This window comes from Salvelinus namaycush, chromosome 1 (assembly GCF_016432855.1).
Source record: "Salvelinus namaycush isolate Seneca chromosome 1, SaNama_1.0, whole genome shotgun sequence".
Lineage (NCBI taxonomy): Eukaryota > Metazoa > Chordata > Actinopteri > Salmoniformes > Salmonidae > Salvelinus > Salvelinus namaycush.
In genome coordinates, this window is record NC_052307.1 from 43,927,887 (window position 1) to 43,942,707 (window position 14,821).

At 43.4% G+C, this 14,821-nt stretch overlaps 1 protein-coding gene and 1 pseudogene across 1 annotated transcript in view; both read left to right on the top strand.

Moving 5' to 3' along the window:
* Positions 1-6,705: 6,705 nt before the first annotated feature.
* Positions 6,706-7,756, top strand: LOC120051768 (annotated as a pseudogene).
* Positions 7,757-9,350: 1,594 nt separating this feature from the next.
* LOC120044366 (phosphoglucomutase-like protein 5) overlaps positions 9,351-14,821 on the top strand; it is a 40,783-nt gene continuing 35,312 nt past the window's right edge. The window contains exons 1-2 of the mRNA XM_038988994.1: positions 9,351-9,985; positions 11,625-11,787. Of these exons, the coding sequence (XP_038844922.1) occupies positions 9,728-9,985; positions 11,625-11,787 (421 nt within the window). The 5' untranslated portion in view covers positions 9,351-9,727. The remainder of the gene's footprint in view (positions 9,986-11,624; positions 11,788-14,821) is intronic.

Genomic DNA, 14,821 nt, shown 5'->3' on the forward strand with positions numbered 1-14,821 from the left:
GCACAGATAGAGGGCTAACCTGAACAGCATTCCCACAACTCCTGCCATGTGTCAATGGTTCTCTGTGGACTGGATCTTAAAGGGTTTAATAACAGTCCAGATGAGTCCTATTCATTGCAGTGGTATTGTATCATCAACATTGTTGCTTTCATTACATATGTATGTTATAATACAAATATCAAAGCATTTTGGGCACCTCTAAGGTGACCCACCGTCTACTCCCCTCCCGTTATAATGAAACCAAAAATCAGCCGTGTTTTACTTGGCAGGTTAGCGCTTTTGTCATTTTGTTCTTGCGGCAGCTCTGCCGAGTGGTCACTAACTGGCACAGCCACAAAGTCATACAATCGGATTTGAAACCTAACCATAGCAACACTGCTAACCCTAATGCCTAACCCTAAACTTAATTTCAGCCCAAAAAGCAATTTTTATTTTCTTGAATTTTTACAATACAGCCAATTTGACTTTGCAGCTGGCAGCTAAGGGGAAATCGCTCAGTTCTGCCCCCGGGACTAGACTCAAGACAATAAACATCAACCTGCTTTTATGTTACGTGTTTCTCTTGGGTGGCCCTATCTCAGGTACTGGATCTGCATCCCTGGAGTAAAGTAAGTGTGGCTTTGAATCATAAGGACTGCACCACTCTCGGCTCCATTCTCAATCACTCTCTACGAGCAAAGTATATTAAACATGGCAGTGTAGCAGCCTACACAGAGGTGGTATTGTTGACTATGTTTCCCTGCAATGAAGGGCCGAAGCTATAGAAGGGTTGGTGTACTGTAAGTCCATGGAGGGGGGGGGGGGGCTCATTGTTACCACAGTAAAACTTAAATTACATGAATGGACTCAGTGCTGGTAAACCTCTCCACATGAATGGATTCAGTAGTGGTAAACCTCTCCTCACACTCTTCACATGAATGCAGTCACTGGTGTTTTCTCTTCTCCCCGCCAGCTGCAGTGGATTAGTGTGTGTGTGTGTGTGTGTGTGTGTGTGTGTGTGTGTGTGTGTGTGTGTGTGTGTGTGTGTGTGTGTGTGTGTGTGTGTGTGTGTGTGTGTGTGTGTGTGTGTGTGTGTGTGTGTGTGTGATGATCCCTGAGGAGAGTCATCTAAACACACTTGTCCACACAGATAGGCCCTTTCCCCGGCTTCCCCCCCCCCCACGCTGGTTGTTTGAAGCAACCCCCCACCGGTGTGGCGCTAGCAGCAGAGAGGCCTAAAGCTGCTGTACAATGTTTGTTCTCCTTGTGGGGTCAATGGGGGGAGGTAGAGGGACAACAGGACAGGATCCGGGGGGGTGTGAGGGTTTGCGGTCCACAGCTGATCTCTCTCTTAATATGCCCTAACAGACAGACACACAGTCTTGTTTAACCTTGTGGGGACACACACTTGATTCTCATTCAAAATCCTATTTTCCCTAGACCTGCATTGCTGTATGCAGTGACATATGAAAATACCTTTCTTCTTGCAGCCATATAACATCACAGAATGCTTAACAAACCTCTAAAAAGAATACCATATTAATCTCACGGGTAGATGCTTCCCGATTGAAGAACAAGCCATGTGTTTGCATGGTCCGTTGTCATGTAAACAAAGATACTACAGAAACACTGCACTCCTCACTGTTGCTTCTTTATCTTACAGTTTGGCAGAAAAGCTACAACTTGTGGAAGCAACAAGACAACATCTAGACAAGGTAATGAGTGCCAATGGTGATCCATGAAAGGGAAATTACTTTGACTAGGCCTGCTCTATCCATGTCTTAAACAATATCGTTTTGGTCTAGTTTTTTTTTCACAGACGGCCCACGATCTGGCATTTATAAAGAATAGATTAGCAGTCGTCTAATCAACAACCACAGGTTTGGGGTCAATTATATTTCACCTTTGAGGAGGTGAAAATAATGGGACATTTTTTATTAATTTATTGAATTTCAGTTCACCCCCTGTATTGAAGTGGAATCGGCCCCAGGCCTGCTCTGTATGCAGTGGGCCAGGGAGACACAGTCCTGGGGCAGAGTTTGGCCCCTAATGCCTTCAGGGGCTGACACACTAGTGAAAAGTTCACACTTTGCTTTTCTGTTTTTGTGCTTGTGACAGTAAACCAAGTAAACCAGGATCAATTTTTAGTCTGCGACCCAAAAACATCTGTTCTGAATAATCCTGCCTCAAATGCCATCATATGGGGAAATGCTGGGGTAGTGTGCTCATTGGTTAGTTGAACGAGACTGGCTTGGCATTGGTCATCAGTCATGTTGTTTGCACCTCACAACAGCTACCACAGGGCGTGGGCTTGTTAAGGGGGGGTTAATGTCTGCATTGTCATCAGTTTTTGCCAGGTCCCCTTTCCCACAAATGAGCTAAACTTCCCTTTCCCCACAGTCCCGCCTCCGGAGGGCCAAACTCCCCTCCCTCCCTCCAAGTTGCTCTTTTCATGCTAATGAGAGTGTTATACCAAATGAAAAAGGAAGTGTGTAACCTTAACACTTCCTCACAATGCCCAAAATATATGCGAAGTGCCCTTGTAATGCTGTAGGGGAGTATACAGCGGGGGAGTGGGAGGGTAAAGAGAGGATGGGGGGGGGGGGTTAAATAAGGACGTCACAGCTGGTTTATGGTACTTAATAGAGTTGAGCTTTTTGACGAATTCGTGGACAAACTCATCCGCAGCACTTAAAATGTGGTGGGACAATACCATTGTTAAATGTTAAGAATGTGCTGGTTCGATTTAACTATGATTTACTTTACTCAAGCAGATTATATTGACATGAATTAAAGGATTGTTTTATTTAGCAATATAAAGCATGCAAAGGTTTTGTTTCCCAATAACTTTTTGCAATCAAAGTTTTAATTACAACCATAAAGCAACAGTAGTCATTTCAAGGACAAAAACTAGTTTACTTTTAGTTGCTTTTACGCTTAAAAAATGCAACAATATTAACCATGTGCTGGGCCAATTGTGCGCCGCCCTATGGTACTCCCAATCACGGCCGGTTGCGATACAGCCTGGAATCGAATCAAGGTCTGTAGTGATGCCTCTAGCACTGAGATGCAGTGCCTTAGACCGCTGCGCCACTCAGGAGCCCGAGACTGATGATTCTCATGAAGGCTATAACATCAATGTTTTGAAACCTAATCTTTTCACATCAGAAACGTTCCGTTTTACAATAACTTGTTTCTTTCCAGGATCTTCTGTGAGAGAGAGCATTCAAGAACAAAGCTGGACATCCCATGAATGTCATTTGGTTGAATGTGAAACAACATTCAGCCTTTGTCACTGGTTTTCAATAGGCATCCCTGTGCTAATACAGTGTGCATTTATTTTACAGTATACCTTCCATCAAAATCATGCATTCATTTTTTTATTTTTTATTTAACTAGGCATGTCAGTTAAGAACAAATTCTTATTTTCAATGACGGCCTAGGAACAGTGGGTTAACTGCCTTGTTCAGGGGCAGAACGACATTTTTACCTTGTCAGCTCGGGGATTCGATCTTGCAACCTTTTGGTTACTAGTCCAACGCTCTACCACTAGGCTACCTGCTGCCCATTGATCTTAATGGGAGATGTAAGTTGGGCAACATTTGATATGGTAGCAAACTTCAAGTTAGGATTCAACCTTTTGTGTGTATTCGTTTCTGGACACTTTAGATACAGTTGAAGTCGGAAGTTTACATACACCTTAGACAAATAAATTTAACCTCAGTTTTTCACAATTCCTGACATTTAATTAGGTCAGTTAGGATCACCACTTTATTTTACGAATGTGAAATGTCAGAATAATAGTAGAGAGAATGATTTATTTCAGCTTTTATTTCTTTCATCACATTCCCAGTGGGTCAGAAGTTTACATACACTCAATTAGTATTTGGTAGCATTGCCTTTAAATTGTTTAACTTGGGTCAAACGTTTCCCACAATAAGTTGGGTGAATTTTGGCCCATTCCTCCTGACAGAGCTGGTGTAACTGAGTCAGGTTTGTAGGCCTCCTTGCTCGCACACGCTTTTTCAGTTCTGCACACAAATTTTCAATAGGATTGAGGTCAGGGCTTTGTGATGGCCACTCCAATAACTTGACTTTGTTGTCCTTAAGCCATTTTGCCACAACTTTGGAAGTATGCTTGGGGTCATTGTCCATTTGGAAGACCCATTTGCGACCAAGCTATCCCAGGGGATCGTGTCTATTGCAGGTAAAGCCCACCAGGTGACGTTGCAGGGGGTCCATGAACTCTACGAGCTTGATGAGTCCCCGCAGGTGTGGGGGGAGGAGCCTAGGGTCAACCACCTAGTCTTCATAGGTCAGCACTGTGTGTCTGTGCATAAGTGTGTGAGTGTGTATGAATGCATTCTTCTGATGCGTACCTCACTCAATAAAGCCTTTGTATCCCCTCACCTCTACAGGGAGAAACCTGGACAAAGAGATCCTACAGGAACAGTTCATCTCAACAGTACTAAAGGTGGGGGACAGGAACTAAACAAGAACTCCCCTCTCTCTCCTCTCAGTGAACTATTCTAGTTTATTCCTGATACACTTCACATGAGGACCTACCTACTGCAATTGTGTTAATCCTCATAATCCTGGTGTTCCACTTCAGTCTAGGAGGACCTCAAAACGTTATGGTATTTACTGTTAATGATGACTACATACCAAATCTGATAAGCATCTTATTGACTACAATACAGTCAGGTTTTACGGAGCGCCAATTGTTGAGACTTGGTGTAATTGGGCCCCTTGCTCACGGTCCAGATGCTATGAGGAAACATTAGATTAGTGTGTGAGCGGACTTAATCCATAATCAACCATGTTGGCTATCTCATTACCCAGTGATATACCCGACCCTCAATCAAGATAAAGCGACAACTTGAAAATAGAGATGACATTAGCGCCCTTACTGTCATTTTCTCTGTAAATTATTTTAAACTTTGGAAACCCCTAACATACATACCTTATTAATTTAAGTTTGAGTGTATTCGTCAATAGTTAGGCTGTGTTTTAGGTCTGTAAATTGTTGGTGAAGTTAAAGTTTTGTACAGGCTTTTATCACATCTCAAAAGTGGTGCAACACAAAATTAGACTGGTCTGTAAATGTCCACGCGCGCTTGACTATTAGCTTGACCTGTGAATACGTTTGTTTTTATTTCACATATTATCATGTAAGGGCTGTTTAAATTATTGAAATAAACAAGAATCTGATTTAAAGATTGGTGCTTACAATATTTAATGTTCATTTTTCACTATTATTAAGTATTGACTGGCATTTTGTTGTGATGGCTAATAATTGTGAACGAGCGAATTGATATAAACTCGGGTCTTGTCTGAAGGTGTTTAAATAACGTGCGTAAATCCAATGCGATATTCCACAAGGTGCGTAAAACGCTGCAAGCATATTAACACCTTTGTTTTGTTGTTGTGAAGTGACGTTGCATGGGGTCCCCATTCACATTCTGAATTACTAAGAATTATGCTGACAAGTCTCAGTCAAGGAATTTGCCATAGTGAGAAGATTTAGGGAGTTTTATTTATGCGATTCATGTAAAATAACGAATTTAAATCAAATACGTGGAAGTAAACGGCTAATTAGACGGAGAATAGCCCTGTAAATTCGGATGGTTTGTCTTAAGTCAAATACATTTTGGCTTATAGTCTACGTTTACAATTTTACCCAATATATAAACACAGTTAAATTTGTTAAAATGTCATTTTCTAACATCATTGTCTGGCCTAGTTCTACATGTGCGTCTAATTTGCTGTGGCCATTCACCCCGGCTATGTCCCGTAGCCCTATAGCTCACCGTGCAGCTGCGCAGTGTTCAACCCGATTCTGATGCTTATTGGCTCGTTAAGTTGCCTCTATAGCCGCTTTACTCTCCCGGCCACGGGGAGCTGTCCCACGGCCATTTTCACGGTCACACCACCTGCGGGCATCCCGAGGTGGCAAACTTAACGAAACCACGGGGGTCTGGGGGGTAAAACGCTGCGTTTATTATCAGGCGTAGGCGTGGTGTTCAAACTTCACATCGCATCCCCGGCTCCAGCCGAGCTACTGTGCTACTCTATTCTCTGCCGGGCGGAGGCCCTGCGTAGCTTTTAATAGGCCTAATTGAACAGGAAATGTGCCAAGGTTATCGGTCTAATGTTGACCGCGAATAAAGTTGAACACACTGTATACCAATTAAGGTTATAAAGTTGACCGCAATGTATTTGCATTTGTAGACATAATGTGCCATGTCTGGAGCGGGAAACTTTTATAGACGGACCTGGATACGCATGGGGGATCTTGCTAAAATCACCATCTGATTCTACCCTCGCTTTGTAATAAATCATTATATATAGGTCTACATTTGATAAGTGTATTTCACTTAAAAGTATTATGCTTCATGAACTTTGAGGTGTCTGCATACTAGATCAATTATGTATGTGAGGATTCTCCGGATTAGTTTTCCCTTTGTCTGCCCTGACACCCTGGGGCGAGGGACTACTCTGATAGGTCTGAGTGTGACTGGGCTGTGGCAGGGCGGGGGGTACAACAACAGCCCACTAATAAAATAAAAAAAGGAAACTCCCGGTCAACATAAACAGGCTGACCAGGACCACAGGGACCGGAGGAGCCGAGAAAGTCAGAGAAGACGCTTTTACGCATGTTAAGAATTAATGATACGGTGGTAAGAGTTTCGCTTTCACGCGTGTGTGGACGTTGTGGTCTGAGCCATGACCCTCTCCAAGGAGTATGAAACGTCCCAGCAGACTGGCTTGCCACTGGACGAGGATGAAGTATACATAGCGGGAGAGGACGAGCCTCTCCTTGACCGGCATCTTCACTACCGGACGGACAACACCAGGGAGCCTAGCTCATCCGCCGAGTCCAGCGTCGAACTGGACTGCTCTGAGTTCGACTCATCTGGGGAGAGCGAGAATAGTTTCTGTGCAGACACACCTTCATTGGGAAGACCTCACGGTTCTGTAAAACCCCCGTATTCCTACATCGCTCTCATCACCATGGCAATCTTACAGTGTCCTCTGAAGAAACTGACGCTGAGTGGCATCTGCGACTTCATCAGCAACAAGTTCCCCTACTACCGGGAGAAGTTTCCGGCGTGGCAGAACTCCATCAGACACAACCTGTCACTCAACGACTGCTTTATCAAGATTCCGAGAGAGCCTGGAAACGCAGGAAAAGGTAACTACTGGTCTCTGGACCCCGCATCTGAGGACATGTTTGACAACGGCAGCTTTCTCCGGCGCAGGAAGAGGTTTAAGAGAAACCAGCCGGAGTATATGAAAGATGGACTCATGTTTTACCCAAACTTTAGCTGTTACCGGCCTTACTGCGTCCAAAGCCAAGTGAGCGTACCGGCTGCCCCTCTCTGGTATATGCCGGTTCAGGACGGGCTCGTGATGCTACCTTCCTCCTATCTACCATACCCGAGTCTAAGCAGCAGCTGTAAGGTAGTTGCCCCCATGGACTTCAGAAAACAACTTTGCGCAGCAACTCCCGCAGTACAGAAGGCTGCGAGCGACACACATACGAAGTGTTCATTCAGCATTGACAGCATTATGACTAGAACCTTTCCTCATGTATCACATAACTCAAATCCACAGAACTCCAAACCCCATTGTTCTGTTGGTCTTCTCACGGGCCCTGCTTGTTTGGTTCCCGAGCCTGATTCCAGCTCCAATGACTCCATTCTGCCCAAATGCAATGTTGAGCGCTGTTCCTTCAATAACAGAGAATGTCCAAACGCCTTACCGTAGTTGTTGAAGTGTTTGTTTGTTACAGCTTTAACCAAAGAAACCTCTGTGTTTGTATACAAGTGATAACATGATCCAATGGAGGCACGTTTACGCGTTTCTCAAAGAAATGATTTAATTAAACTGCATATTGTTTATGTTCATTCAATGTTGAATACAGTATGTCAAATGAAGTTAATGTACATATGTAGACTGGTAATATATTTGTTAAAATATGGTGTCAATGTGAAAGTGGAACCACTTTTGCCAAATGTTTAAAAATCCATTGTATTTTGATTTTCGTCATTGAAATGAAACAATAAAAATAGTTTGACCGTACCGTCAGTTTTTTTTTTGTTGCGGTGTTTGATTATGCTTAGGCCAACTTATTTCCTTCCCCACATTTTATTACACTTAGAAATTGACTGCTAAAGATGCCATCTATTAGTACAAAATAACCTGAGGAAATGATTGCACCTAAAGGTTTTCAATTTAAATTTCTGGAAAACCAGGTCTAAATTAGCAGGACTATAATATATTACACAGAATTACTTCGCGAAAAGGCAAAATAGGCATCGGAACAGTAAATTACAGTATATGATCTACTTAAGATCTTGTTATTGTGAATTATTGTAAGCGTAGGCTCATATAAATGTTTTGTCCTGTAATTGGCGAAACAACTCTTGTTTGTCACTAAAAGAGATCAGTCTCATCAGTGCGAATTTCATGCCCTGTTTTGTTTTATTGCAAATCATTATTGTAATATTTAATTGAATCGCTTTTAAACACATTAAATACCCATTAAAATACAATTGATTCCATCTTAATTTCCTTCAAAATCGAATGAAAACTTGAGAACGTCTGCATCCAGCTGTAAGCCAGTTCAATGCTGCCACCGTGTGGCCCAGGTTTAATGCATTTCAATACAGACAACTACTTTTATAGGACCAATAGGCCTACAATTTTGCAAAGCACGTTTTACAAAAATGTCTTTCCTTGATTTTGCTTCTGGTTGCGCTGTCCACTAAATTATGCATCAGTGAACCAGCCCATATGCTTCTCTCTGGCCACCCATAACGCATCTTGCTCTTCTGATGTTAGCTTTTATCCATTATAGTACAAAGAGAGCGAGAGAGATAGAGAGAGCTGCCATTAAAAAAGACGCACTCCATTTTTTGTCACAGTTTAGTTATCTTGAAAAGGGAGTGGATTTCATGTTATCATTCTAGTCCATTCGCTTAAAGTATCATATTAAAACCAACTAGTCTGTTTTACTTTACCATGTACTATATTGCCTAATATGTGGGACAGGGGAGGTCTGCTTGACGCATTGCTTTGCCCATGGCCAACAGTGCGCCCTCAGGTCCTGCCTCGTCACTTTTCCGCATGTCTTTGACCGTTAACTGCTTAATGCTCGCACACTGACACTGACAGTGCTTTGCCTTGTCCGGTTACAGCCCCAGCCCGACACAATTCTCCCCGTACTCCACCGGGCTATTTTTGTCCAGAGGCGCAGCTGATTGTAGGGGCTTTTGGCCCTCCCTGATTTTGGCAGGCGCATGTCCTTGTGGAGAGTCGGGCTTATTTGGAAAATAGGGAGTTGTCAGGCGGAAGAGAAGACTTGGCTTAATATTTCATTCGCCTATCCAAAGCTCTCGCTGCAAGTTTTCTGTGGCATGTGTTTAAAACCGACAGCAGGCCTATAACTAGCATATATCTCAAACCGAGTTTACAAGCCAAGGAATTTGTTGACGGGGATTTATCATCTTAATAGCCATCCCTCTGGAAAGCGCTGGTGTGCTGTCATTGCGTAAGCGCATACCCCACCTCCCTCGAAAGTGCTACTTCTGGAGGGCTAGAGCGAACATCACTGAACCTCTCACCTCCCTAACACAGTCTGTCTCCTACATATGTTTGACTCTCCACCTCTATCCAGCCGACAGTGAGTCATCCCCGGTATAGCCAGTCGACCCGCCACTCCCGGTGGGTTCTTGTGCGGAGGATGGAGACGAACCCCATTCCCGTGGTAACGGTCCAGACGAGCCCGTTTGATGACCAGCGGCCCGGTACCAACGGGCTGCGGCGGAAGACGGCTGTGTTCGAGGGCAAGAAGAACTACCTGCAGAACTACATCCAAAGTGTACTGTCGTCCATCGACCTGCGAGACCGCCAGGGATGCACGATGGTGGTGGGCAGCGACGGACGCTACTTCAGCCGAGCAGCCACCGAGATTATAGTTCAGATGGCCGCTGCCAACGGGGTAAGACAAGAATGTCATGTCAGAAAGTTTGGAATGGTTCAGGAATGGGTTCGAATGGAATGGGTTCGTGATGATAATGATAGTGATGATAATGATGATGATGATAATGATCATGATAAACGAAGCACAGAAATAGCATAATAAAACATGGTATTTTATTGTTAATCCTCCATATGCCCATGGGTCGTATAAACTATGGTTTATACAGCGGAAACTCTAGTCAAGTGCATACAAGGGAATGCTGTACACTAGTTTACCTAGCATAGCCTGCTCTGTTTATGCGCCTCTGAAACGATAAGTCAATCCAGTGGCCTAGTTTTAACAACACTCAGATTTATGGCGATAGGCGTACGTGCATATAGATAGGCAGGCTATGTTACAACCTAAAGCTTATACCCTCTCCCAGTGTCAGTGTGTGTGTGTGTGTGTGCGTGCGTGCGTGCGCGGACCTGCGTGAGTGGCGGACCCTTTTAACCAATTGCGCAGAGCGCTTGGAAAGGGCAGCAGTCTATTCTCAAATCTATGCGACAACAAGCTTGGTGAAATACCTAAAGGAAAAACTGAGGGGAATGTATTTGTTTTGAGATGGGTCTATTTTTCTGCATGCCCAGCTTAATGTCTCCTGCCTTATCGGCTGTTCAATCCCTCGTCCCCTGCTGCCCACGCGCCACTCAGCTACATTCCTCCCTGCTTCGTTCGAAGCTTAGGGGATACCCAGTTTAGTGGCCACGAGCCAAACTCACAGGAGATAAGCGCTGGGAAGACATTGAAAGAATATTTGTGAAATTCTGGGGGCAGAGTATGGAATGATGATAGGCGTGTAGACCTACAACGGGTCGCTGACAGGGCATGGCAGGTGTTAAGTGCGCACCCAAAGGGCACTATTCGATCCAAAGCGATGTCTGGGATAGGTTTAAATATACAAATATATAATTTTTTTACGGGGAGAGAATGTTGTCATTAACACAGCTGATTTTATTTTGCTTTCAAACCATACAAATGTTTTTGCTTTCAAACCATACAAATGTTTTTGCTCTTATGCCAAAAACAAGGTAACCAGGCTTGATTGAATAGAGCCAAGAGTATCTCTCTCTCTCGAAATCCTGAAAGTGAGGAGATGCGCCGACGTCATAATAATGAATTCCACATGAATGAGGACACTTTTATTTAGAATAGTTGAGATGCTATAGCCTAGGGACAGAACACGCGAGAGTGTTCGCGCGACTTCAATAAATGGATGTAGACGCCCATGATGACTGTCTGGAATGTAGCCTAGTCCAAGCCTGATAGAACGTCTGGAACCTCAGTCCGTGCCAAATTCTGGACGCATCTGGTCTGGAAAGATGAAGCCCTGAGCGTCATGACATAAGCCACATGACCAGTTCTAGAAAACATCTCTTGACTAAATGCATGACATGAAGCTCATTACAATAAAGAAATGCGAATTAAATCATTCTGTAAGCTACACTGAGCTAGTCTACAATAATAGGCCTTTTCATTCTTGAGTTGCGATGTTTGTACATGCCTTAGTCTTGATTAATGTATGATACGATTAATTACTTCAATACGAACATAGGTCCCAGAATGAGATTCAGTCAGCTGAAGTTCCTCAAACTCTCCCCCTGTCTGTTTCTTTCAGATTGGTCGGTTGGTGATTGGACACAACGGCCTCCTCTCCACCCCTGCTGTGTCCTGCATCATCAGGAAGATCAAGGCCATTGGTGGAATCATCCTGACAGCCAGTCACAATCCAGGAGGCCCCGGGGGAGACTTTGGGGTCAAATTCAACGTGGCCAATGGAGGTGAGCTGCTTATTTGACTGATTGCTGTCAACCTGCCAGCCTGTCAATCTGTCAGTCAGTTAAAAGGATTGATGGATGTCCTCCTACCTAAGAAGTTTTCTGATACTTGTGCTTGCTCTTCTTGGCTTTATGCCCAGGTTATTAGTGGGCTCTTTATTATAAATGTGTTTGTTAAAAGTGCTATATGAATACAATATTGGTGATTTAATGACTGAGTTAAGAGAGTTGGCACCATAGCCCACTCACAGCCCTAGCAATTATCCATGTATTCTCTTAACAAGGAATACTCACATATTCCTGAAGTTCCAACATGGACAGGCCTTCCGAGTCCCCAGGGCTTTACTGTGGAATCTCAGTCATCTTCCAGTCGTATAAATAGAGCAAAGTGGTGTTGCTCTCCTCATCCCTCATGTCTCACGCAACAGTAGTTATCTTTCAGAGCCCACAGACTGTGGCTCTCAAAAGGATTCTACACAATGTTCACTTTGTCAATGTCTACATGACTCCAGTAGCGTCTTACAATCCTCACATGGTACATAGAAGATGATGACTTCTCAGTAATATGACTTCTCAATCTAGAGACATTTTTTATTTAACTTCCTATGAATAACAGTTGTGCATTAAAATGCCACCATAGGCTTCACTGTTCTTAAACATGTACAGTGCCTGGCAAAAGTATTCATCCCCCTTGGCGTTTTTCCTATTTTGTTGCATTACAACCTGTAATTTAAATGGATTTTTGGGGGGGGATTTCATGTAACAGACATACACAAAATAGTCCAAATTGGTGAAGTGAAATGAAAAAATAACTTGGTAAAAAAAAAAAAAAATTATAATAAATGGAAAGTGGTGCTTGCATATTTTTTCACCCCCTTTGCTATGAAGCTCCTAAATAAGATCTGGTGCAACCAATTACCTCAGAAGTAACATAATTAGTTAGATTGCACACAGGTGGACTTTATTTAAGTGTCACATGATCTCAGTATACGCTACCGTTCAAGAGTTTCCTTGTTTTTGAAAGAAAAGCACATTTTTTGTCCATTAAGAAAACATCAAATTGATCAGAAATACAGCGTAGACATTGTTAATGTTGTAAATTACTATTGTAGCTAGAAACGGATGATTTTTAATGGAATATCTACATAGGTGTACAGAGGCCCATTATCAGCAACCATCACTCCTGTGTTCCAATGGTACGTTGTGTTAGCTAATCCAAGTTTATAATTTTAAAAGGCTAATTGATCATAAGAAAACCCTTTTGCAATTATGTTAGCACAGCTGAAAACTGTTGTTTTGATTAAAGAAGCATTACAACTGGCCTTCTTTAGACTAGTTGAGTATCTGGAGAATCAGCATTTGTGGGTTCGATTACAGGCTCAAAATGGCCAGAAACAAAGAACTTTCTTCTGAAACTCGTCAGTCTATTCTTGTTCTGAGAAATTAAGGCTATTTCATGCGAGAAATTGCCAAGAAACTGATGATCTGATACAGCGCTGTGTACTACTCCCTTCACAGAACAGCGCAAACTGGCTCTAACCAGAATAGAAAGAGGAGCGGGAGGCCCCGGTGCACAACTGAGCAAGAGGACAAGTACATTAGAGTGTCTAGTTTGAGAAACAGACGCCTCACAATTCCTCAACTGGCAGCTTCATGAAATAGTACCCACAAAACACCAGTCTCAACGTCAACAGTGAAGAGGCGACTCCGGGATGCTGGCCTTCTAGGGTTTCAAATCATTTACAGAGAAAATGACAGTAAGGGCGCTAATGTCATCTCTATTTTCAAGTTGTCGCTTTATCTTGATTGAGGGTCGGGTATATCACTGGGTAATGAGATAGCCAACATGGTTGATTATGGATTAAGTCAGCTCACACACTAATCTAATGTTTCCTCATAGCATCTGGCCCGTGAGCAAGGGGCCCAATTACACCAAGTCTCAACAATTGGCGCTCCGTAAAACCTGACTGTATTGTAGTCAATAAGATGCTTATCAGATTTGGCATGTAGTCATCATTAACAGTAAATACCATAACGTTTTGAGGTCCTCCTGGACTGAAGTGGAACAACAGGATTATGAGGATTAACACAATTGCAGTAGGTAGGTCCTCATGTGAAGTGTATCAGGAATAAACTGGAATAGTTCAGTGAGGAGAGAGAGGGGAGTTCTTGTTTAGTTCCTGTCCCCCACCTTTAGTACTGTTGAGATGAACTGTTCCTGTAGGATCTCTTTGTCCAGGTTTCTCCCTGTAGAGGTGAGAGGATACAAAGGCTTTATTGAGTGAGGTACGCATCAGAAGAATGCATTCATACACACTCACACACTTATGCACAGACACACAGTGCTGACCTATGAAGACTAGGTGGTTGACCCTAGGCTCCTCCCCCCACAAATGTGGGGACTGATCCAGCTCGTAGAGTTCATGGACCCCCTGCAACATCACCTGGTGGGCTTTACCTGCGATAGACATGATCCCCTGGGATAGCGCGCTAGCACACACACACACACACACACACACACACACACACACACACACACACACACACACACACACACACACACACACACACACTTTGTTCAGAGACTTAGACATACATACAGTACAGCTGTTCTGAAAGTCCCCAGAGTCTGCAACACCACTAAGCAAGGGGCACCACCAAGCAAGCAGCACCATGAATGCCAAGGAGCTCTCCAAACAGGTCAAGTACAAAGTTGTAGAGAAGTACAGATCAGGGTTGGGTTATAAAAAATATCAGAAACATTGAACATCCCACTGAGCACCATTAAATCCATAATAATAAAATTGAAAGAATATGGCATCATAACAAACTTGCCAAGAGAGGGCTGCCCACCAAAACTCACGGACCAGGCAAGGAGGACATTAATCAGAGAGGCAACAAAGAGACCAAAGATAACCCTAAAGCAGTTGCACTGCTCCACAGCAGAGAATGGCGTATCTGTCCATAGGACCACTTTAAGTCGTACACTCCACAGAGCTGGGCTTTATAGAGGAGTGCCCAGAAAAAAGCCATTGCT